This window comes from Eschrichtius robustus, chromosome 20 (genome assembly GCF_028021215.1).
Source record: "Eschrichtius robustus isolate mEscRob2 chromosome 20, mEscRob2.pri, whole genome shotgun sequence".
Taxonomy (NCBI): Eukaryota; Metazoa; Chordata; class Mammalia; order Artiodactyla; family Eschrichtiidae; genus Eschrichtius; species Eschrichtius robustus.
Genome location: NC_090843.1, coordinates 53,890,097 through 53,912,515, shown reverse-complemented (window position 1 = coordinate 53,912,515; position 22,419 = coordinate 53,890,097). Strand labels below are relative to the sequence as shown.

Sequence of the window (22,419 nt, the reverse complement as noted above, 5' to 3'; positions counted from 1 at the left end):
CGACCATCAGCCACCACTTCATCTCCACTACAGCTTTCCCAGAAAAATGGGATATTTCAGCCACCGAGAAGTTGTGACCCATGAAAACTGCAGAAGAAGTAAAATGCTGACTTGTTCTGCATGCCACTACCCTGAACCTCCTTAATGGGTTTCTTGCATGCTCATGAGTTTTTGTTTCTAGAACGTGCCCTGCCCTGAGTTTGTTCAGTTTTCTTTTTCACTTGTGAGAACTTCTTTCATGATCAGTACCCAAGGGCTTTAGAATGTCTGGACGGTAGTTCTCCTAGACGGCAAGCCTGTTTCCTTTGTGCCACCCCAGAGACCTTGCTGGCCGACCGATCTCCAGAGACCACTCCTTACCTCTTTGCACCTTGGCTTTTCTTAAGGGGCCCTTCCTGGCTTCGAATCTGGTGAGAAGTGATCCAGAAACCTCGTCCTCAGCCTCTTACAGGGCACACTGGTTTGGCTTGTACCCTCCAAGTGGCCCGGAGGGAGCTGCAGGGTGTCAGAGATGGCCATGGGAAAGAAACGGCTCACAGAAAGAGCACAGCGCGTGAGCCAGTGGCTCCCACTGCCTGCTGGAGCAGGCTCAGTGAGGCTGCTGACAAGAGTCTTCAGAACACTGAACAGGTGATTAAAACATCAGTACAAGTCTTTCCAAATCTCACAGAAAGCCAAAAACTTAGTTTGGACACCAACAGAAATTTTCCGCTCTGGAGCTTTATAAACTGGTCTGCTGTTTCTTCCTCTGCTCTGTGGCCAGAGGGGAGCTCTGTGCTAATGATTCCATAAAACCCTCCAAGTCTTCCTGAGTGGCGTATCGTATGAGAAGAACCTATACCACCTTTTTCCATCATGAATTATCTTCAGGCTCTCACTGTTAGTTCAGATTTCGGAATCTTCAGCCCTTCCTTCCAAAAAGGCCAAGCCCAGCTCTTGGCACTGTCCCCTGTGACAGAGCTGAGCTCCAGCATCAAGGTCAGAGGCAGAACCGTCTTTCCTCTCCTTTCCAAGATGACTGCCCAGAGTCATAGAAACCTTTAAAAATGGAAAGAGATCTCGAGAATCACCTGCATTTTGCAAACAGGGTTCGGTAACTTGCCGAAGATCACACAGGAGAGCATGAAGTGAACGTTCCTCTAGACCCTGCTTTCCCTAGACCTATGGCAGGTCAGCTGCCCAAGAGAAGTGCAGCAAGCCCAGAAGGAGTTCCGTCTTCACAAGATCGGCAGCAAGAGGCTGCCCCCTTTGAATTTATGATCAGCTCTTTCCCCTCGTGGAGACTGTGAGAGTCTCTGCCCGAAGCACAGGCAGATGCTCTGGACCCATCGAGAGCTGTGGGCAGCTGGAACGCTGGTTAGGAGCAGAGGCACCTTCCAGCCCCTCCACTTACCGACTGCCTAAAGTTGAGCGAGTTACTTACCTTCTCTGTGCCTTGATTTCCTCATCTGTAAAATCGAGGTATTTGACAGCACCTACCTCATGGGGCTGTTGTGTGGATTAGATGAGGTGGTGCATGTCAGCTTTTGGCACAGTGCCTGGCACTGGCAGCCGTTCACTTAGTGTTAGCCATGGCTGAGAAGGGTAGAGGAGCACGCGGCGGGTTTTGTTGTTGTGCCTTAGAAGCCCCAGTGGTGCTCTCGCAGGAAGTGGCTCTGATGAGGTGGCAAGAACACAGGCCTATGAAGTCATTGCATCTGGCTTCAAATCTCATTTAACTTATTTTTTCATCTCTCTTATCATTATCTGAATGTAATAGTAACTGCTTTGTAAGGTGCTGAGGATTCCTAGATTCCAAAATTGCCGTGAAAAATGTAGCGTGTTCTTTTGTACCTTAGCTAGAGTTGCACTTGAAGAGTGGACTAAACTTGTGACCACCTTCACTTAGTCTTCTAGCCTTTAAAGCAGTGATTCTACAACTTCAGTGTTCATAAGTACCTGGAACACTTACTGAAAGTACACATTCTGGGGCCCTGTCCCCAGAAAAACTAATTTATTTAGTCCAAAGTGGTGTCCAGGAATCTGCATGTTTAACAAGCTCGCTGTGTGATTCAGATGCAGGTGGTTTTTTAAATGCTTTTTAGTGCTCATTGGTAAAGAAAGGGGAACTAATATTTATTGAAGTTCTTCTATATGCCAGACATTTGGCTTACTTACACCTTATCAAACTATAAATAGACTTTAGCTAGTAGCTTTAGTTAGCAAAGCTTGTCTTGTCTCCAGCCATGAGGCGTGGGCCACTTGAGACTCAGGACTCTAGATGTAGGACCTGAAAGTACAACTTAAAGTGGCCTCACACCTCAGCCCTAATCTCAGAATTTCTCTTCACCATATTTTTAATATGCTGTGGGGATTCTCGAGATACAGGTGTAATTTTTTTCTCAGAACGTGACATCAGTGCTTTGAAGAAGATAAGTCTCACCTCTTGCTGAGGTGTGTTGTACCTTGCCCTGGGGCAGCAGCCTGCAGTTAAGACAAGGCAGAACATGCCCAGAGCTTGGCTTCTTGTGGTATCTTATTTCAAACTAGAAACTGTAGGCAGCCTGTCAAAAGAGAGCACCATTCCTTATGGAGCCTAAATCTCCGTGGGGAGCATCACCTGAAGCAGAAAAAAGCATCTCTGAGTAGCCAGTCCAGGGTGTTCGCATTGCACAACACAAGGAGCGTGATTCACGGTATACAGTGTGGCTGGCACCCCCTCCACGATCATGATGTCCTCTGGAATTGTCCTAAGGTCCCAAAGCTGCCGTCAGCCTCCCATGATCAGTCATCCACGTTGTCCGACTACCCATAGTGTATAGTAGATGCTGCAGATAGATTTTTCTTTAAATACACACACACACACACACACACACACACACACACACACGTACAAATTACAGTGCCTGTCCTCAAGAGTCTTACTCAGGAGAGAAAACAGGACAGCTTAATAGGAGAAAGATATTGCGAAGCATAAACAGATCAAATTTGTGGATGTCATGAACTTCAGAAGGAATACATTCTCAATGACAAATTGAGGATCCAAAGAGAACTTGGTAGGCTACAATGAAAGAAGTAAATAATTACATGAACTCAAATATGAATAAATGTAAAATCCTACTTTATCCAGAAAGTCAGCTGCACACAGCAAGTAGCGTGCGGCACAATACTAAATAATAGGGTTTTTTTTATAGCATAGGGAGACCTGAGTGAAGGAATGTTATAAAAGGAAATAGTTACTGGAGGGCTTGCAGGCGGTTGGCGAAGATATTATTTAGCCACATATGTGAAAACACTTTGGGGATTCGTTGATTAAAAGCTCACAATGTGTCATTAGGGCAAAGTGGTGAACAACAAAATGTATGCTTTTGGGCCTATTCACGGAGGTGTCCAGAACAGAACGAGGAGGGGCTGCTAAATCACACGTGGGCACTCCCTCCAGGAGACATTCGTCTCAGTGAAAGTCTTAGCGAAAGAGTAAGCAGGATGTTAAGGAGACACTTGAAGTGAGGAACAGTGGAAGGAAGTGGGACTGTTTAGCCTAGAGAAGGTATAACATAGCAGACGTCAAAAAATTGGAGGCCAGTCAGGTAGAAGCAGAGTTAGAGTTGTTTGTGGCCCAGAGAACAGGATTAGAAGCACTGGAGGCAGATTTGGGCTTAAAAGGGATAGACATTTCCACCGACGAGAAAAGCCCAAAAGTGGAATGGGTTCCCGCTTAGGCAATGAACCCCTTGGAGACTCAAGACAGTAACAGACCTCTCATACAGCATGGTCAGGACTGGAACTTAATAGGGAAAAAAATCTGCTAAGTATGTAATAATAAAAATTACTTATATGTGTCTTAAACACGAAGGGGTGATGGTTTTAAAAGCTTCCCCAGGGTCTTGAATCCTTTCCACCTGACATACTCAAGAAAGGGTTGGATCACTGGGAGATGTTGTAGCAGAGGTTCTAGGGTGGCTCTGAGTGACTGGTAACTCACTTCCTGGCATCCAAGTGATACAGGTGTTGAGGGCTGCTAATGAGGTCGGAGAAGAGGAGGACGTGTAGGCCTAGCCCGTAGGCGCTGGAGGGGCAACTGGGGATTTGAAAGAGGTTAGTACCAGGTTACTGTGGAATCCCTCCATGGCCTGAAAGTTCTGTGAAGTGTCAAGGGCTGCATCTGCCTTATTCTCTCTTGTGTGCCCGAAATGTCTAGCATGTCACATAGCAGGGCCTTAGGAAAAATTGGTGGACAGTGGGCTGGTGGGCTGGACGATGACTTCTTGAAAAGAAAGACTTTTTTGGGCTTCCCTGGTGGCGCAGTGGTTAAGAATCCGCCTGCCAATGCAGGGGACACGGGTTCGAGCCCTGGTCCAGGAAGATCCCACATGCCGCGGAGCAGCTAAGCCTGTGTGCTACAACTACTGAGCCTGCGCTCTAGAGCCCGCGAGCCACAACTACTGAAGCCCGCGCGCCTAGAGCCCGTGCTCCACAACAAGAGAAGCCACCGCAGTGAGAAGCCTGCGCACCGCAACGAAGAGTAGCTCCCACTTGCCGCCAACTAGAGAAAGCCCACGCGCAGCAAGGAAGACCCAACACAGCCAACAAATTAATTAATTAAAAAAAAAGAAAAGGAAAGAAAGACTTTTTATCAAACATAAAAGAAGGTGAGGGAATGAATTGATTGCATAAAGGTAAAGGCCTTGTAGGTTGGGTAGGTTCGGGGAATAATCTGTAAAGTCTCAGAGGTGCCGGGGCGGGGCAAATGGCCCACAGGGGAATGTTGAGCAGGGTTGCCTGGGCCTGGAGTTGGGGATTAGGGAGTAACAGCAAGAAGGCCTGTGGTGATGTACAGTGGGGAGGGCTTGCACAGATCATGGAGAGCATTGAGAGACATTGGGATTTCATCTGGTACTAAGGCTGAGCCCAAGGGACTTCTCCATCCCCACTGCCTCAGGACCTATCTGCCTGAAAGGGATAAAGGAGCAGTGTGCCCAGTCTCTACAAAGAGCTTTTCTTCTCCCCGGGCTGCCTCTTCCTCCTCTCTTGAAGGAGAAGAGGAATGAGAACTCTGCCCTTTTGAGTGCTGTAGGTAATGGGGGCGGGGGAGAGGGTGTATTTCTCTCTTGGGAGTCTTTGATGCACCTGCTCTGAATGTGCCCCACCCCCCTCCTGCTGAATCCTCAGGGTCTAGAACGGGCCCTAGTGCACACAGTAAACACCTAGTAAATATTTGTTGAATTGAATGTTGACTGGATGTGTTGAATGCTGCAGGTCTCAGCATTCTTCCACGCACATAAGATAAATAAAACTAGGAACAGATCGGGTGAAGGAGGCTGCACACGAACCTAAGGGGCGGCTCCTGATCCTGGCTGTCTGGAAGGCAAATAAGAAAGTGGCTCAGAGCGACCAGAGCACAAGAGACAGTGCTCCTGGCCCAGAACTAAACCGGCAGTGTAGAAACAGACTGCATGTGGATATTTGCAGACTGAGACAGACTCAGGCCTTTCCTCCCCAGGGGCTGAGCTCGTAGCCTCCCCTGCTGGTTAGTGAGTGAGGGCCCCAGTGCCTGTGCTCCAGGTTTCAGAGCAGCTGAAGCCAGCCAGACCTGAAAGGCTTGTGTTGGCAGTGCCAGTATCCGCCCAGCCCCTGCCAGTGCGGGTGGCTGCTCTCAGAGCCTCTGCAGGGGAAGCAGATTGGACCGCAGCCCGAGCTACTGCTGCCTATAGCTTGCTCTCGACGACGCCCTCACTGTTGAGAATGCACCTTGCTCGTGCAGCCGGAGCTTAGAGCTCCAGAAAAAAACAGTTTCTTTCCATGAGGGAACAGTTCAAGAAGAGCCCGCTGTCCTCTGCCCAGGAGAGCCAAGACTCCTCTCTGCCTTTGTTTAGAATGTCCAAGCTCAGGAAATTCAGGTGGGTAGAAAATACCACCTGAGAGCATGAAGAGGATTTTCTCATCATTTCTCTTGTATTGAAAGACCTGGAGCAAGGATCCAGCTGGTCTCATGTAAGGAGGATGCCATTAACAGAGGCAGAGTCGCCGCCCACGCCCCAGTGTGAAGGGGCCAGATGGGCAAGGTGGTTGTGATGTCCACTGCAGGACCTTACTTCTGATGTGTGCCTTAGTGCCGGGCTTGTCCTACAGCCCATGCCCTGGGGGCCCCTCTGGAGTCCTGCAGAATGCACGCATGCCCATGGTTAGGTCCAGGAATCTTTGTAGAGAATAGGAAGGGGGCAGCTGCAGAGAGGCCAGGGCTTCCCTCCACCAACTGGCTTGTCCAGCAACCTGGATCCAACACCTTAGCTCAAAATAAACTATTTCAGCAGCTTCAACAGCCAGGTGAGCATTCCAGGGCCTTTCCCCTCAGCCCTAGGCTGTGTGTCTGCCCCATGCTTCCTTCCTTACCTCTGAGCCTGGCTTCCACACATCTCAGTGGTGTCAGGCAGAGTACCTCTCCTGTCTCTGAGCAGAGTGAGGCAGCAAAGAAGAAAAAACATAATAGCCACTCATTCACTTAGCACTTTCTGAGCCCTGACACCTTGCTAAATATTTGGTGTACATTATCTCTTTTAAACGACTTGAGCCGAGGCTCAGAGACATTAAGTAACTTGCCTAAGGACACACAGCTAGGAAGTGGCAGTTAACACTTGAACTCTTGATCTCTGACTAGGAAGCCCAGGCTCTTGACCGACCCCCTGTATTGCCTAAGCTTGCCTCTTCCCAGAATGGACCTGTTTTTCCTTCTGTACTTACCTTCTCACCACCAGTGTATGCTCCACATCTCCTCTGGTTTCCCAACTCTCCTTCCAGTGTGAACATAATCTCCCTCTCAGTACCCCTACCCTTTGGAATCTTCAATAAAAATAATGGAGTAGCCTCTCCCCCACCCCCACCAAATCTTCCCACCTAACCATTTGCCAGTTCCCACCCACCGCCCCTCTAGGACACTTAAGACCAGTGCGTGCGCGCGCACACACACGGTGGGGGGAGGTATGGGTGGGGCTAGCAGGCTGCCATCCACTCTGAACAGGCATCTGTGCATTGCCAGCTGATTGGTAACAGCCCACATTGCCTCCGCTAAGAAGAAAACACAGCTCTTGGGACCAGACACGTGGAGTGGTATAGCTACTGCGGGGTGGGTTGGCCGACGATGTTAGCATTTCATCTTGTGACCCACTGACCCCTCAACTGGCACTAGGACTAGGGACGGCTGAGTCTGGACATTGGGATCAAAAGTGACTGAGGGCAAGCCTGTGCTTAGCTGCCTTGCAAAGAAATGCAGTCCTGCTGCTGCAGGGACGGGGAACAAGTGACCCGCTGAGTGGATGCCCTTGGACAGGGTACCCGGGGCTTGTCAGGATGTGTCTGGCACAAGGATCCATGCCTTTTCTCCCTGTCCACTTTGTCATTCAGTGCCTGCCAGGTTCTTTCTTTCTCTCCCCTCTGACCTGTGACCCTCTCAACAAATCAGTACCAGTCGTCCTGATTCATCTAGGCTGGGAGTGTCTGTCTCCCCATCATAAGCTACTGCCTCTGTCTTCAGAGTGAATGTGCATCCTCGTGGCCAGCTTCCCTCCTGCCTGGAAGCCCCTCCTCCAGGAATGTGAATAAACTGTTTCCTCTGTCCTCCAGCTCCAGAGGATTCCCTGTGTCTGAACTTTCATTGGCAGACCTCTTCTCAGGCTGACCCACCCTTGGCCACTACAGAATTGTCCTACCCACCCTTCAGTCTCCTGTGAAGGCGAGTCGTGTATAACTAGAGGGTTCTCAGTTTGTGAAAACACTTTAGTCTGAGTTCAGTTTCTTGTAGCCAATCCTGTAGGCTGGGCTCATTGGAGATGATTATTAACCCATTGCTAATTGACCTCAGAAGCCAGCCAAGCAGCCTGTATTTTACCAGGCTTGATAATGGATTTGTAGGCTATTTTAAGATTTCTTAATAATTTCAGCAAGACTTCACTTTTCTGTCTGCATCTTATTTGCTGTAAGGACATTCTGTAAAATTAACAAGCTATAAAGTTTGATTGAAGGTTTCAACAAATGTGAGAATAATTGGCACCATTTAGAGAAGCAAGAAAAACAACCTGTAAACTGGAGTTTGTAGGGGAAAAACCCGTGTGATTTTTCTCTGTAACCAGAGGAGCAGTAGCAAGCAGGACTTTTTAAACCAGAAAATAATCGAACTGGCTGATAGTGCAAATTTAAATTCTGACTCCCCCAAACCAAAAGTTCAGAAAAAGAAATTTTGCAAAATCTAACCAGCCACTGTAGTGTTTGTGCCTTCCAGGAGGCCTGTTTGAATAGGGACCCAGTAAAGATGGAGTGAGTCCATCGTTCCCTGGAGCTTGCATCCAGAGGCCTGCTTCATCTCTCTGACCCCTCCCTCCTGTTCCCTGGCTGGATCAGGGCTCTTCTCCCTTCCTCATGGCTGGTGTTAAGTCTTGCCACTTAACATCCGTCTGTGATACCTGGTGCTCAGTTCCTTTTCTCTCTCTCTCCCTCCGCCACCTTCCATAAGACTGCTTGGACCTCTTTTTCTGTTCCTTCCTAGGCATTTCTGCCCAGGCTGGGCTGGTCCTCTGCCGAGTGCCTGTAGAAAGTCACCAGTTTTCAGAGAACAACATTCTTTTCTCATCCACTGGCCCACTGCTAAGATACCCCAGACTGCCTTCCCTCTTCTCTCCTGCCCTAGAGGTTTCTTCCTGCTTTCCTCAGGACCTAACCTTCCTCTAAGTGCCAGCCTCTGCTTACCATGTGCATGCTCACTTTCTCTCTGTCTAAGGAACTGAGCCTGTGACAGGCCAGGCTCCCACATCGCCTTGCCACATCTCACTTTCAGTTTTCCTTTCTGCTTGGTTCTTTGCGTGTGGACCTGATCCGGGTGGTAGCTGGAGCCCTGAAGCTAGAGGTTTCAGTTCCCGCCGATGGGGCACACTGCCTCAGGTCGTCTTCAGGGGGAGGGAGAGGGGCTTTCTCTGGGCGCCTTTCTTTCAGCCCTTCCCTGACCCACAGCCCCAGTCTTCTTTCAGAGCTGACTGGACCATCAACTTTGCAGCTCCCAATGGTCTCCTACACAGTGAGTCTCTCCAGAAGGACCGTGACTGCCCCTGAGAAGGTGCCGGGTCTCAGGTTACCCGGGTGTTCCCTGGCCAGCAGCCCTTTTACTCAGCTCTAGCCCCTGGCCAGCCCCACCTGTTAACAGCCCAGGAAGGAGGCCGCTGCAGCCCAGATCCTTCTCCTCTAGAGAATCTAGAATTTGCCCAGAGCTACAATGTACATACCACTTACATTCTCTGTTTTTCATTGATATAGAATGGAAAAATGTTCTCATGAACAGAGCTATTGTGGGGATTATGTCATAGACTTCATCTGGACTCCTTCCTCTCTGAGCCGGGAGCCTAGCTTTAACCCCTCTCCTACCAGGAAGTCCTCCTTGGCCAGACAGAGACCATCTTGGAGTTGGCTCTGTGTGAATGGTTTAAAGGGCGCCTTCCTTCGTGATACCCCTTATTAACCATATTCAAACTGGGTTTTTTTCCCCCAACTCAAGTGTTGGAGGCTTTGTCTAGGAGGAATCCACCCCGCTGGGCTGATTCCTCCCACCTGAGAGCACAATGCTTGAGCAGACAGGCCGGCAGGCTGGAGACCGAGGGTTTCTCTGTGCCCCGGACAAGCCCTAGACTTTCTGCCCCTCAGTCCCCGCATCTCCTCAGTAGCTCAAACCCCATTCCTCACTCCATCCTGCACTTTGAAACCTAAGGAGACCATACAACATCAGCTATCCTCCCTGCTAGTTGGATTGCAAAGGCGAGGACACTCTTCCAAAAGGCTGGGTGACTTTTCTCTCCAAACATGTAGAATTCTTTTCTACACCCCACTCAGAGACCCCGCTGGATCAAAGCCCTTTTGAGAATCATCCAGGAGTTCCTTTGCCCTCAGGGAGGAACTGATGGCCATAGCAGACAAAATCCCCCGGAAATCAGGTTCCTTCCAAACAGAGTGAAAACTAAAATAGGGAGCAGGGGCCCGGGGAGGGAGGTGGCACTCCTTTTTGTTTTGGTGTCCACGTGAATAACAGCTCCCCCTGATCCTCTAAGGATGTGCCGCAGGCAGGCTCAGGATGTCTGCATCCCTGGGTCCTGCTGTGCCCTGGAAATCCCCGTCTCCAGGAGACCCACGTCCACACATGTGGCCTTTCTCCCCCTTGGCCAGGAATCACCCTTTCTTCCTGAGCCACTCAGCATGCCATCCAGCCCATGCCCTAACAGCAGGAATTCTGCCCGCCTGTCAGCACACACACCCATGGGCACACTCTCCTCTCCTGGGCAGATTTCTGCAGCACACTCAGCAGGAGTGCCAGCATACCTCTCACCATCCAGGTGATGCCAAGGACCACTGTAAGGTTTTCCTCTGTCCTCCTCTCACCCCTTAACCCCCACCTCCTCTCCATTCAGTGACAGCAGCCTCACACCGAAAAGGAAAGTCCTGGACCCATTACATAATTATCCATAGTGCAAGCAGTAACTGGGGCATAAGGTCAGAGGTCATAGTGGGGTCAGGTGGCTGACACACACTGTAACGACAAGGTGGTTAAAATTAGACCACTGAGAGGAAACTGGCAGTCTTGTGGAAATGCAGAAGTTTCCTCTGCAAGTGAGAGGCTGGGGATGCAGGGAGGCCACTGTGCGTGCTGCCTGCCAGGCTATTACTCATTTCAGCTCTGTTCTTTAATGCCTTTTAGCCCCTGCTTCTGTATTTCTAGCCTTCCTCATCACATGTTTGAATACACGCGATGGAACCCATGGTTACCTGCCCTGGCCCAACAAGCGCTTCTTTCCTCCTTTTAAGCACAGGACTGGGCACCCCAAGCTCAAGACAGCTGTCCTTTCCTAAGCCTTTTCTGGGTAGCTGAGCACCTTTTGGTTTAGCCTCTCAGGTGGTCGAGGTACTTAGCCTGCGATTCAGGCCTCAGTTGTTATCAAGGCCATTGGTGGGGCAAGGGGGGGGTCCACTCCGAGGTTGGGAGAGGTGGCAGAGGACGGAGTCATGGAGCGCAGGCTTGACAGTTGTGTGCTGCACATTCCCTGGCCAGCCAGCTGCCAGAGGGGAGCTCATTTCCACGTCTCCTGGAGGACTTGGATCACACCTGCCTCATCTGCTCCCTCTGGTACCCAGCCAAGCTCCCCTGTGCCTGTCAGCCCTTACTGTAAACCTCCTGAGTGCCCTGCTTGTCCTTAGCACCCCTTGCCAGGGAAGTATGAGATGTAGTCTCTGCCACCAGTGGAGTTATTATCCATGCGCGGGCGATAACAAATGCACCTGTGAAACAAAGAGCAAGCAATCAAAGACAGTCTCCAAGTTAGTTACTTTACTGTGTGATACAGCCAGGGAAGTCCCTGTCATGTGACAGGATGGGAAGCATGGGGTTTGGGGGTCGAGGGGCAGGGGCTAGAGTCGGTGATGATGGAGGGGCTGCCACCCTGTGACATATCTGGCCACTGAAGTGTTTCCCTATGGGAACGGCCTTCACCACTTGTGAGCTCCAGATCAAATGGCCCCCTCTTCTCCCTTGGTGAGCGCCCTCCCAGAAGGGAGGAGAGGACCCCAGAGGCCAGGGATGAAGAGTAGGGCATGAGAAGGTGCAAAGCAGGTGGGTTTGCAGGTCTCGCAGGAGAAGGACCCCAGACAGGGTGACTATGGAAACTTTCTCTGAGCCACTTAACAAATTTGATGATTGCTCAAGATACTGAATTTCATTTTAGCTAAATCAGCCCCAGCTTCTCTGACAGCACTGGCTTATGTGCTGACGTGGCCACATGGGAGCAGGATGGCCTAAACCCCTGGAGGAGCAGAGCTTGGTGAAACACTCCCCACACACACGCCCACCTGCTTTGCCTGTCTCCCTTCTCCTGACAACAATTTCCTGCCGGACCCCAGTCTCTTCAGCGTAAGAAGCTCTTAGGTGGGGCAGGAACCTGTCAGGGGAAACCCAAAATGACCTGAGTGAAATGAAGCAGCCAAGAAAGCCCTCATCATTCATTTCACACTCAGGCTGAAAGTTCTCCTCTTGGGAGTCTGGCGAGAGGGGAGCTGGGAGAAGAATGGAGAGCGGCAGTGAGGGTACCAGCGAGCTATGTTCTGTGACAGCCAGTATTTTACATGCCACCCTTCCTTCTATCAGCTAGACACCAAACTTGGAAGACTTTTAATTTATTCTTTTTTCATATCAGGGCTTGAGCAAAAGAAAGGCGAAACCCCAGAGGACACCTGTCATTGGTCCGGGGGTTGTCTGCTCCCCGAGAGGTGACCTAAGGGGAGATGGTGCTGTCTTCCTTCAGAGGGTCTCGGCCCTCCTCCTCACCTCACACGCACGCACTCCCGCTCACTCTCTCCGCCTTCCCTGCCCAGTGGACACATTTCTCGTGCGCCCCTCAGCCAACAAACAAAGTCTCTCATCTTCCCTTTCAGAAAATGCTGTTTTTCTTCTCCCTCTCGCCCTGTAGGTTATTGCAGCCGACTGCAAAAGGGTCACAGTGCTGAAGTATTTTCTGGAAGCCCTTTGTGGACAAGAAGAGCCTCTGCTGGCATTCAAGGGTGGAAAATATGTGTCAGTGGCACCCGTCCCAGACACCATGGGAAAGGAAATGGGAAGCCAAGAGGGAAAACAACTGGAAGATGAGGTACAATGCGGGAAGAGCCCGCTGTGGCCGAAGGAAGGCTCCCCCATCCCCCCAGCGCTGCTCTGCCCGGGCTTCAGCCTCTACCCCTGGTTATTTATAACCACTCAGAGCGGTGGCGATGTTGACGTGACCAGCCAGCTTCTCAAGAGTGCACTCTGCTGGTGCCCCTTCCTGCCAGTCCCACCCCGGTGCCCCCATCTCGCTCTGCTACGAGTTCCAGATGCTTCTTTTTAATGTTGCAGTGGAGGAGAAGGGAGGGAAAGAAAGAGTTTAATAATGTGCAGCTCTGGAGGCTTAGGAAAGGGAGTTGGGATGTTAGGGTTCAGGCCGAGGATCAAGTTTATGGATGTGTGGAGCTCAGTGCAGCACAGGCCTGAACTGCAGCCTCCAGCACACGTACAGGAAGAGCTGACATTGCTGGCCCCGTGTGGAAAATCACCCCCTCCCTGGCCTACCCTCCCTCCGTTGCTCCCTCCCACCCTCCCTCCTGCACATCCTGATGTGATTAAGGAATTCTCCTCTTGTTTGTTTGCCCTTGGTTGTTCCTGTAGCCCTTGCTTCACTCCAGACTGTGTGTGTGTGTGTGTGTGTGTGTGTGCGCGTGTGCGCGCGCGCGTGCGCTCGTGCCAGCCTGAGTGCCCACCCCTGCCAAACCCCGCTGACATTTGCCTTGCCGTACGTGTATGTATCTTTCTGGGGGTGATTGTTACCGTGGTTCTGTGCACAGTGGGTTTGTGTGTCCGTGTAAGTTGAACACTGCTGCCAGCTTCCCTGCTGTCTGTGGGTTCTGAGTAAATGTGAGTGTGGACGGTTTCGGTGCCTGCGTGCGTTTACTGTGCTTACTGTTGCTGCCAGCTGCCCTGCTATGTGTCTGGGTGTGGGTGTCTGGGTGTGTATGCACACATAGCTCACTTTGCCTGATGGTTGACTCTTTCCTTCTTTTTGCCCCATTATAGACAGAGGGGACTTAGGTGGGAAAGAACATGGGACTCAAGGAAGGGATGCAAGCGACTGTAGCCAGAGGCCAGGTCACCCGTAGGCCAACACAGTCATTTGGCCTGCAGCAGTCTCAAGCGCCTGGTGGAGCAGGGTGGGGTGTGGGGATGAAATCAGCAGCAGGCCAGGGAAGCCAGATGTCAGCTGGAAGCTGTCGTTGGTGATCTGAAGCAGTGATAGAGTGGCCACCTTTGGTTCAGAGTCTTCAGAGCAGCAAAATCTTGGACGGGCTTCATTAGAATAGCTGGAGAACCCCACCCCACCCCTGATGACACAGGATAGAGGTGGTTCCAGGGATAAAGCTGAGCCCATGATTCCAGACTCTCCAGATGAAACCTGGGCAGGGAGTAACGGAAAAGAATGAGCTGTCAGTATGGGAGGAGACAGTGAGGTTGCTAAAGCCATCGAGGTGTCCAGGCTTCAGGCAGGACAGCGCAGTGCCACCCGAGCCCTGGGCACCGTGTAGGGAAGCGTGGGTGGGGTAGCGCCCTGGTCAGCTCTCTCACTCGCGCTTTAAGGCTGGGGCGGGCGGTAGAAGGTGAGCAAGGTGGCTCTCCAGGGTTGCTGCAAGAGATGTCCCCTGGCCCGAGGAGCCTGCAGGACCAAATCCAGGGAAGCAGGCGATGCCCAGAGGGAGGGGCTCCTCCACTCTCACAAGGAACAGACCAGCTCTCGGTCCCAGATCTTGGCTGCGCCACACTCTCTCTCCCTCCTTCTTAGGCTTGTTGACCAGACAAAGGTTGTGACCCATGCCATGCTGCCCACTTCTTCCTTTTCCCACGAGCCTCCTGGGTTCCGTTATGTTAGTGGCCCCTGGGAAACCCTACTTACCCTGGTCTGTGTAATTTCACAACCCTGCACTTCCTCGTTTGCTATGAGAGCTGAGCCAACCTCAGACAAGCCTCGCTGACCCTCTTTTGACCTCAGTCAGGCTCAGTCCAAACCCCATGATAACCCTGTGTATCCCTGGTCAGAGCAGGCAGGGGCAGTGTCCCCCACAGACCAGCCAGGGACCCTACTCCACTTACTCTGGTCCAGGTTAACCCCACGAACAGGAAGTAAATGTGCAGAGAGAGTCTTCCTCCTTCCCACGGCCTGGGCCTCTCTGGAAGTGGGCCCTGTGACACTAGAGCCCGCGCGTTGTCAGATGAGTGGTGACTGCGGACAGCATCCCAGACCCCTGAGACCTCTTAGGATAGTGGCAGTTCTGGCGCCATCCCGAGATCTCATCTCTCCTAACTGCAAGACTGAGTCCCTTAAGCTGATTGGGAGAGGAAGGGGGAGCTGTTTCTTCAGACATCATTCTTCATGAGCAGAACAGAATCCATTTCCTTAAGGATGCTGCCAGAACACCTGTCTTCCCACCCCTAGATTCTACTCCTAAGACAAAGCGTCACCGACCCAGTCACGCACTCTTGCTAACCACTTGCCGCAAAGAGAGTCCTTCAGAATATCATTGAGATGGACGGTTAGAGGAGAGAGAGTCTGTATGGAACAGGATCCCTGTGAGTCTGTGGGAGACCTGGCAAAGGGCTGGGTCTGAGCTTACCATCTAGATCCAGGACCGCACCTGTGCTGCTTGGTGTTATTGGTAGGAGCACAGACTTTGGAATCAGACTCACTAAGGTGTGAATCCCTGCTCTGCCACTTACTAGCTTCGTGACCTTGAGCAAATTGTTTAACTCTCTAGACCTCAGTTTGTTCATTTATAAAATAGGGATGATGATAGCATCTATGTACAGACTATTGTATTAAATGAGTTAATGCACGGAAAATGCTTGGCCTGGTACCTGGCCTCATAATAAGCACTCAGTGAATGGTAGCCGTTATTGTCATAATCATTGTCATTATTATCATCCAGTTAACATTCAGACCCAGGAATCTTCTCCTACTAAGTCACCCCCTATTACCCGTGCTAACCCTGTCCCTCAAAGGAAACTCTCTTGGGCAGCTGCATGTTCTCTACTGACCAAGGCCAAAAGTGAGAGAGTGAGAGATGGAGCCTGGGACCACCCGGGGAGTAGTGGCTTCTAAGAGCTGAGGCTGCAAGCAGGGAGGTGCCATCCCTGGGGAAGGCTCCACCAGCCTGGCAGGAGACTCCTTAAGCTAGCCAACCATCTCCCAGTCTGTGCAGGCCCCCAGAGGGCAGCTGAGCAAGGTCATGGCATGTGAATTCCTATCATGGGGCCCCCAGCCCCCGCACCGCCAGGCTGTGGTCTTAAAAAGAAACCAGGGCAAGGTCTGCTGAGCTACAGCATCTGCTCCCTGACGCCGTCTGGGGCAGAGGAGCTTCCATGCCTAGCTCCCAGCTGTTGGCCAGAATGATTCCTATCCGATCGTTAGCATGAATTAGACTTAAATTGGGTGGTTTAACTTTCTCTGTTGTTTTCCCCTTTGGTGAATTTCAAAATGAAAATGGGCCCAAAGTTTGACATTTTGAGTGTGTGCAAAGAAGGAAGGGCTATGAGTATAGGCATGGAAGTAGATAGGGTGTGGATCTGTGAGTCTGTAAGAGGAGGGCCCTGGAGCGCAAAGGGGAGCAGTTACCGGGGGAGAAGCATGACAATTTCCCTCGACCTGCCTCTGCCTGAGCTGGGGGAAGCACACACCTTGGGGCCCTGTGCATGGAATGGTCCAGATAGGCCTGGATTGGGATGCAGGAGGGACGGAAGGGTGGGTCCGGTCTGTGCTGTGGGCTCACAGTCTCCTCTCTCCCTTGGCCTGCACCACCGCCAAAGGAAGAGGACGTGGTGATTGAAGACTTTGAGGAAGATTCGGAGGCTGAAGGCAGCGGGGGCGAGGATGACATCAGGGAGCTTCGGGCCAAGAAGCTGGCTCTGGCCAGGAAGATAGCGGAGCAGCAACGTCGCCAAGAGAAGATCCAGGTGGGGCCTGCCTGGGGAGGGTGGTTCCCGTGTGGCTGGTGGTCTGTACAGGGCATGAAGGAGATGGGAGTAGGGATGAGCAGGACCCTCTCACTCAGGAAGTCTTGCAGTGTCCAGACTGGTTCCACCACCTGTTTTCCTCCTCTGCCACTAAATTCTGGTTTGGTGCCTGGAGTCTCCCTCCTCCTGGGCTGCAAGCAGGGCCAGGTTCTTCTCAGAATCTGCTGAAAACTTCTCCCCCATTGATGATCTATGAACACACACCACACATACCCAACCTTTCACACAATTTCAGGGGTTTCAGAGTTCCCCTGAACGTTGTCCAGACACTCTCGGAAAAGCTGTGGATTCTTGGATTCTCTGTTGAGAGCACCTATTCTCAGGGAGAGACGGTGTCGTGGCCACAGTCTGCTTGTCTGGATTCCCACCGTTAATGGCTGAGCCCCTCTGGACAGGGCACTCTAAACCCTAGGGAGAAACTACTCGATCGCCACGTAAGGATTCCTGCACCATCAGCCCTCTCGTGGACCCATACCTTCACTTCCAACAAGCTTTTCTTTATGGCTCTCCCAGGTCTGACTCCTGCGCTGTAGGCTCACTTCTTCTCATCTAGGGCGCGGGGCAGACGAGGAATAGCCAGCCATGCTCCCTGCTTTAAGACTAACTGCATACGTGGGGAAGCGTCAGTTGTCTTTAGGAATGTCTGTTTTCGGCGCTCTCTTCAGCCACCTCTGGCCTTTGGCATGGAGCGTAGTGCATGTGGTCAGGCCGACCTGATCAGGCTGGGCTCCGCCACTTACTAGCCTTGTGACTTTGGGCACATTGTTTAACTTCTCCCAACCTGTTTCCTCATCTGCAGAGTGAAACTGGTGACAGCACCTACCACCTGGAATAGCTGTGAGGCCCACAGGAGCCAGTGCACGTAAAGCACCCAGCATAGTGCATGGCACACCGTGATCTGGTAGCAGTCTGACCGCTCATCAGACAGAGCCCTGCCCTGGGAAGGGGAATGGATACCAGTTGGGACCCATGGTCCTTTAGGCGTATTCATATGAGTCTACCAGTTGGAATTAAGCCTCTGCCAGCACCACTGCCGTTGTGGTGTGGCTGCCTTCTCCACCCTTGCGCAGTCTGTGTGAACCTCTGTCGTGGCCCTCGAAGCTTCGTCTGCAAGCTGTCTTTCTTCCTGTCCGGTAGCTCTTTTCTTCCTCACCATCGGTCTTCCCAAAAGTTCTGTCCATACTCCCACCTCCATTTCTTGACTCTCAGCCCAGCAGTTATAGAGGCGATTGCATCAGAGGTCACCAAGTACCTTTGTCGGGTCTTCATCACACTTGACTTCCCTGTAGCTTTGGACCCCAAAGCCGCCTCCCTCCAGCCTCACTTCAGCACACGAGGACCTTCGTCTCCTCTCTGTCTGGTGACCACACCACCCTCCTGGGCTTCCTCACCACCATTCGTTACTTGGTCTCCTCCTCCCTTTCTCTTACTTCTTAGTCTCAGCACGTGGAGTTGGCCCTCAGCAAGTCTTCTCATTCCGTGAGTTCATAGATGGTAGCAACGAGAGCATCATCTTAAGTTCCTCACTGGCTGTTAACCCCTCGTGCCTGATTTCTTATCACATCCTGTCTGTTCACTCGTTTATCCCCCCTTCTCCATCCCCGTTGCCGCTACAGCCGTTCTAGTCCAGGTACTGACTGGATCGGAGCCAGCAAGCCTGCACTGCACAAGTCCGGGGGGTCCTCTTTCCCTTGTAGTCTGTGAATGCAGCTCCCGGAGTTGTGTGGTACACGGTCTGCATGCCAGGCTCCCTGCCTGCAACGCACCTTATGTGGTTTCATCGTTCTCTTCCCAAAAGAGCCACTCCCCTGCTCAGGAATCATCAGTGCCTTTGCTTGGCTAATAAAGTCGACTTCCTTACTGTGGCATCTAGGGCTTTCTCATCTGTTCCCAGTCTATTTTCCCAACCTCTCCCCCCGTCCCCCATGAGCCCTCACCAGCTATATGACATTGGGCAAATCGTTTAACTTCCTCGATCCTGTTTCCTCATCTGTCAGATGAAAGTGGTAACAGCAACTCCCTCAGAAAGACAGTGCACGCAAAGTGCCTGTCCAGACACTCCAGCCCTCCTGCCTGCACAACACTAACCCTCCTTTCTACCCACTGTCCCCAGACAGCTCTGCCCTTTCCCACTCTCACGTCTTTGTTCCTGCTCTTCACTCAAGCCCGAGTACCCTTTTTCTGCTCCACATTTCCTGTTACCTGTTGAAATTCTATTCTTCCTTCAATCCCCAGATGAAACCCCATCTCCCCAGTGAAGCCTTCCCGGATTCCCCCCCAGGAGGAATTCATCTCTCTGCTCAGTGTTCCTGTGGCACTGATTTATACCTCATTTGTGAAACGTATATCACGTCTCAAATTACACTTATTTCTGGACTTGTTCCCCCCGCCGTACTGTGAACTCCTTGGAATCAGGGACGTGTCTTCCGCTCAGTGTAGGAAATGGTGGTGAGCACCTACCAGGCCGGTGGTGAGGGGACACAGGAGCGAAGCAAGGAAGTCCTGTCCCAGAGTGTCCACTGGCGTGGAGAAGTCAGGGATTCGAAGTGTGAGTGAGCCTTGTGACTAAAGGGAAGTGCAAGATGCTGTGGGAGCATGCACCAAGGGGACATGGCCCTGTCTCAGGCAGCGTGTTCAGCCCAGCCTCTCCAGTGACAAGCGGTACCTGACGGAGGCCTTGTATGAGACTTGGCTTCCGGTGCCCGCAGCTGCTCCTGCCCCGGAAGCCGGTTCTCCCTGTCAGCTCCCTTGGAGCAGGCTGCTCAGGCCAGGCGTCGATGGCCTGCTGCGGGCCGTCCAGGCTGGGGTTGCTGTGGCCCCTTTAAGAACAGGCCCCACGTGCACCGCTGCTGGCGGCCCTGCCTCCTGTCAGCCTTCTTCCTCCAGCCTCACAGCCACAGGAGGATTTCTCAGCAGAGAAGAAATTCCCCCCTTCCCTTCTCCCCACCCCCTGTTTAATGCCCGGGGCCCTTCGCTTCCATAATTCTTCATTTTCCAGCCTTGAACGTAAGCCAGACACATCTGTCTGGCCACATGCGTGAACCCTGGAGTCTGTGCCGAGGTGGCTGTAAAACAGGGCCGGTGAAGGCCCTTCTGGGAGAGCACACACATGTGTGTGCCCTCGGGCCATTGGCTCCCTGCCCAGAACCACGGACGGGGCTGCAGTGCTCCAAACCCATGTTAACCTCTTCTTCTTTTTCCTCTTTTTGTTTAATTTAAGGGGGGAAAATCCCAAGGAAAAGGTATAAATTGTCCTGGGAGTGGGGGAGAGGCTCCTAGCTGGAGAGGCCATTATTGTTGGCAGGTACCTGGGTCACACTAATACAATAAGGAAGAGAGGAGCATCGGGTGAATTAAGATTGGAGAGATGGGCTGTAAATTACTCTGCTCCGAACTCCATCAGTCTCCAGGGGTGTTAACCGAGAGGTGTAAGGCAAGTCCCCAGCTCCCAGCGCCTTTTACAGATGCAGCAAAACAGGAACCACACATGTTTGGGGAAGGGGATGTGAAGGTGGGGTTGAAAAAAATCCTCCTGGCCCCCATGCTGGCTGTAAAGTCCAAATGAGATCTGGGGCCGTAGCCACACCCCCACTTCCCCGCTCCCCCCGAGACCCCCGGGCCTAAGCTCATCTGTGGGATGGGGGAGGTGAGGCCTGGCCTCCCTCCGCAGCCTGTCCCTCCCTGCTTCCGGCGTTGCACAGAGGCTGGTGAGGGGGGCCGACTGGAGGTCAGAAAAGGGGTGTGGGCAGCTCTCAGGACCTGTGCAGCTGGAGCCTCGGCGCCCCGGCAGGCCTCGGACACTGGGGGCCAAGTCCGCCCACCCAGGGCTTCGAGGCCGCACTCTCCGGCTCAGCCCAGGCTTTGCCTGTCGCCCGAGACAGCTCTTCATCTTGTGCTGGTTGAGCCCACCTTGCTGCTTTCCTCCCGAGTTCTTTCCGTTCCCGTTGCCATTCTTGAGAGGCGTCCAGAGACCAGAGCAGGGTACAGGGTTTGCCTGGGACACTGGTCAGGAGTGTTTCTTTCCTAACCAGGCCCTCAGGGCAAAGCAGTCACTGACCGTCCTCCTCCGGGGCTTGAGGCGTGGCCTCTTGGCACCTCACCCTGGCCCTGGCCCTGTGAGTCCCCACCTCCTCTCTGCCTCCACGAGGCTTTGCTGTGATTTGTGCTGCTGTCGGGCGGGGTCAGGTTTCCTGAGCAGTTGCAAACATCCCACCTGAAACATAACAGGCTCTTCCTCTGGCCACAGCTATTGTTTCCCTCGGCATTATGGCCACAGTCTTGCTCTGTAGCCAGCAATGACATGTGTTCTGAAAATAGCTTCACTCCCCTATCCCCTTCCCGCCCACCCACCCTCCTGAAGATGCAGTCACTCCTTTGTGGTAGCCCCAGGAGTTTCACTCTAAATATAGCTGCAGCCCATTCACATTGCCACCCAGCTGGGGGGGGGGGGGCGCTGTGGAACAATGGGGCATGCACAGAGCCCCCCACACCTGTATGGAATCTAGCGGAAGGCAGACACTCAGCCCTGGCTCCTAGCTGTCGGAGACAGGGCGGGAGCCAGCGCACTACCAGGGCAGGGGCACGTTCACGCCAGGGCAGGAAAGCACATCAGCCTGTGGGGCCAGGCGGCCGCCCTCCCCACTCCAGCGCATTCCAGAGCTTGCTCCAGCCATTCTCACCTCCCTGGTTCCAGCAGCATCCACAGGGTCCTGTCCTCCTGCAGAAATGGTCAGGCTTTTGGCTGGAATACCCTTAGGCTGCTGCTTGTAGCAAGCTCAGGGGTGTTATGCTTAGCCCTGCCATTCCCTGTCTATCTAGAAAGGGCAGTAAGAAGTAGCAAGCAAATCATCATAATTATAACCTTGAAAAAGATAGCAAGTATGTGTTAAGCTTTGTGGTATTGACTTTGGATATCCAGAGAAGGGATCCTAAGCAGAAACTTTCCCATGAGCAACCCACCCCAAATGAAGATGCTTACAGAAACCAGTGACTCTGCCTGCTTTCTATAGCAAATGCAGAATCTGCGCCCTTTGGTTTTTGCAGCTCAAGAAGGAATGCCTGGGAGTTCCCCGGTGGTCCAGTGGTCCACGCTTCCACTGCAGGGGGCACGGGTTTGATCACTGCTCAGGGAACTAGGATCCTGCATGCCGCGCAGTGCGGCCAAAAAAAAAAAAAAAGGAATGCCTGTCTGCACTGCTGGTGGTTATCTCACCAGCTATTCCTATTAATATTTCATTTCCATTTTTCCATTTTTTGTTTTTTAAAAATACCTCTACATAGTTAAAGAAAAAAGGAAAAAAAAAAACCAAAACACCAAGAGTACCACGAGTTTCATAATAGAAATCAGCAGTGCACTGCCTCACCCCTCCCCAGCTCCAGCTCTGCTCCCTAGTGGTTTCCCCAGATATTTACCCCCCACGGATATATAAAAGATGAAAAATGGAGTTGGGCAGAAAGAAAGGAAACTGAAATTTGTTAAGTTACTAATACGTGTATCAGGCATTTAGCTAGATACTTTCACATACAAGATGAGGGTGGAAATTCGCTATGTTACCAGACTTCTCATTTCTGGTGAAGACATTGCTCTGGCCAGAGAGGCCCAGGGATAAATGATTCCATCACCCTGTAGAGGGAGGGAAGCAGCTACACTCCCTTTGTAGCTCTACGCAGAAGGAAGACCTAAGAAGGCCTTCTCTTGAACTGGCTCTGCTTTGTGATCTGAGTTCTTCAGGTTCCACAACTCCCGTGTGAGCTAACTGCATTACCTTTATTTGTAATTCTCAGTGTCTCAATTTCCAAAAGGGTCAGGCATCCCCAAATCATTCCCACCA

General features: G+C 52.0%; 1 protein-coding gene across 3 annotated transcripts in view; it reads left to right on the top strand.

Annotated features, from left to right (window-relative positions):
• Positions 1-22,419, top strand: part of SMG6 (SMG6 nonsense mediated mRNA decay factor) — a 234,536-nt gene that overhangs the window by 199,815 nt on the left and 12,302 nt on the right. For all 3 annotated transcript variants that reach the window (XM_068530486.1, XM_068530488.1, XM_068530487.1), the window contains 2 exons: positions 12,471-12,647; positions 16,382-16,528. In XM_068530486.1, the coding sequence (XP_068386587.1) occupies positions 12,471-12,647; positions 16,382-16,528 (324 nt within the window). The remainder of the gene's footprint in view (positions 1-12,470; positions 12,648-16,381; positions 16,529-22,419) is intronic.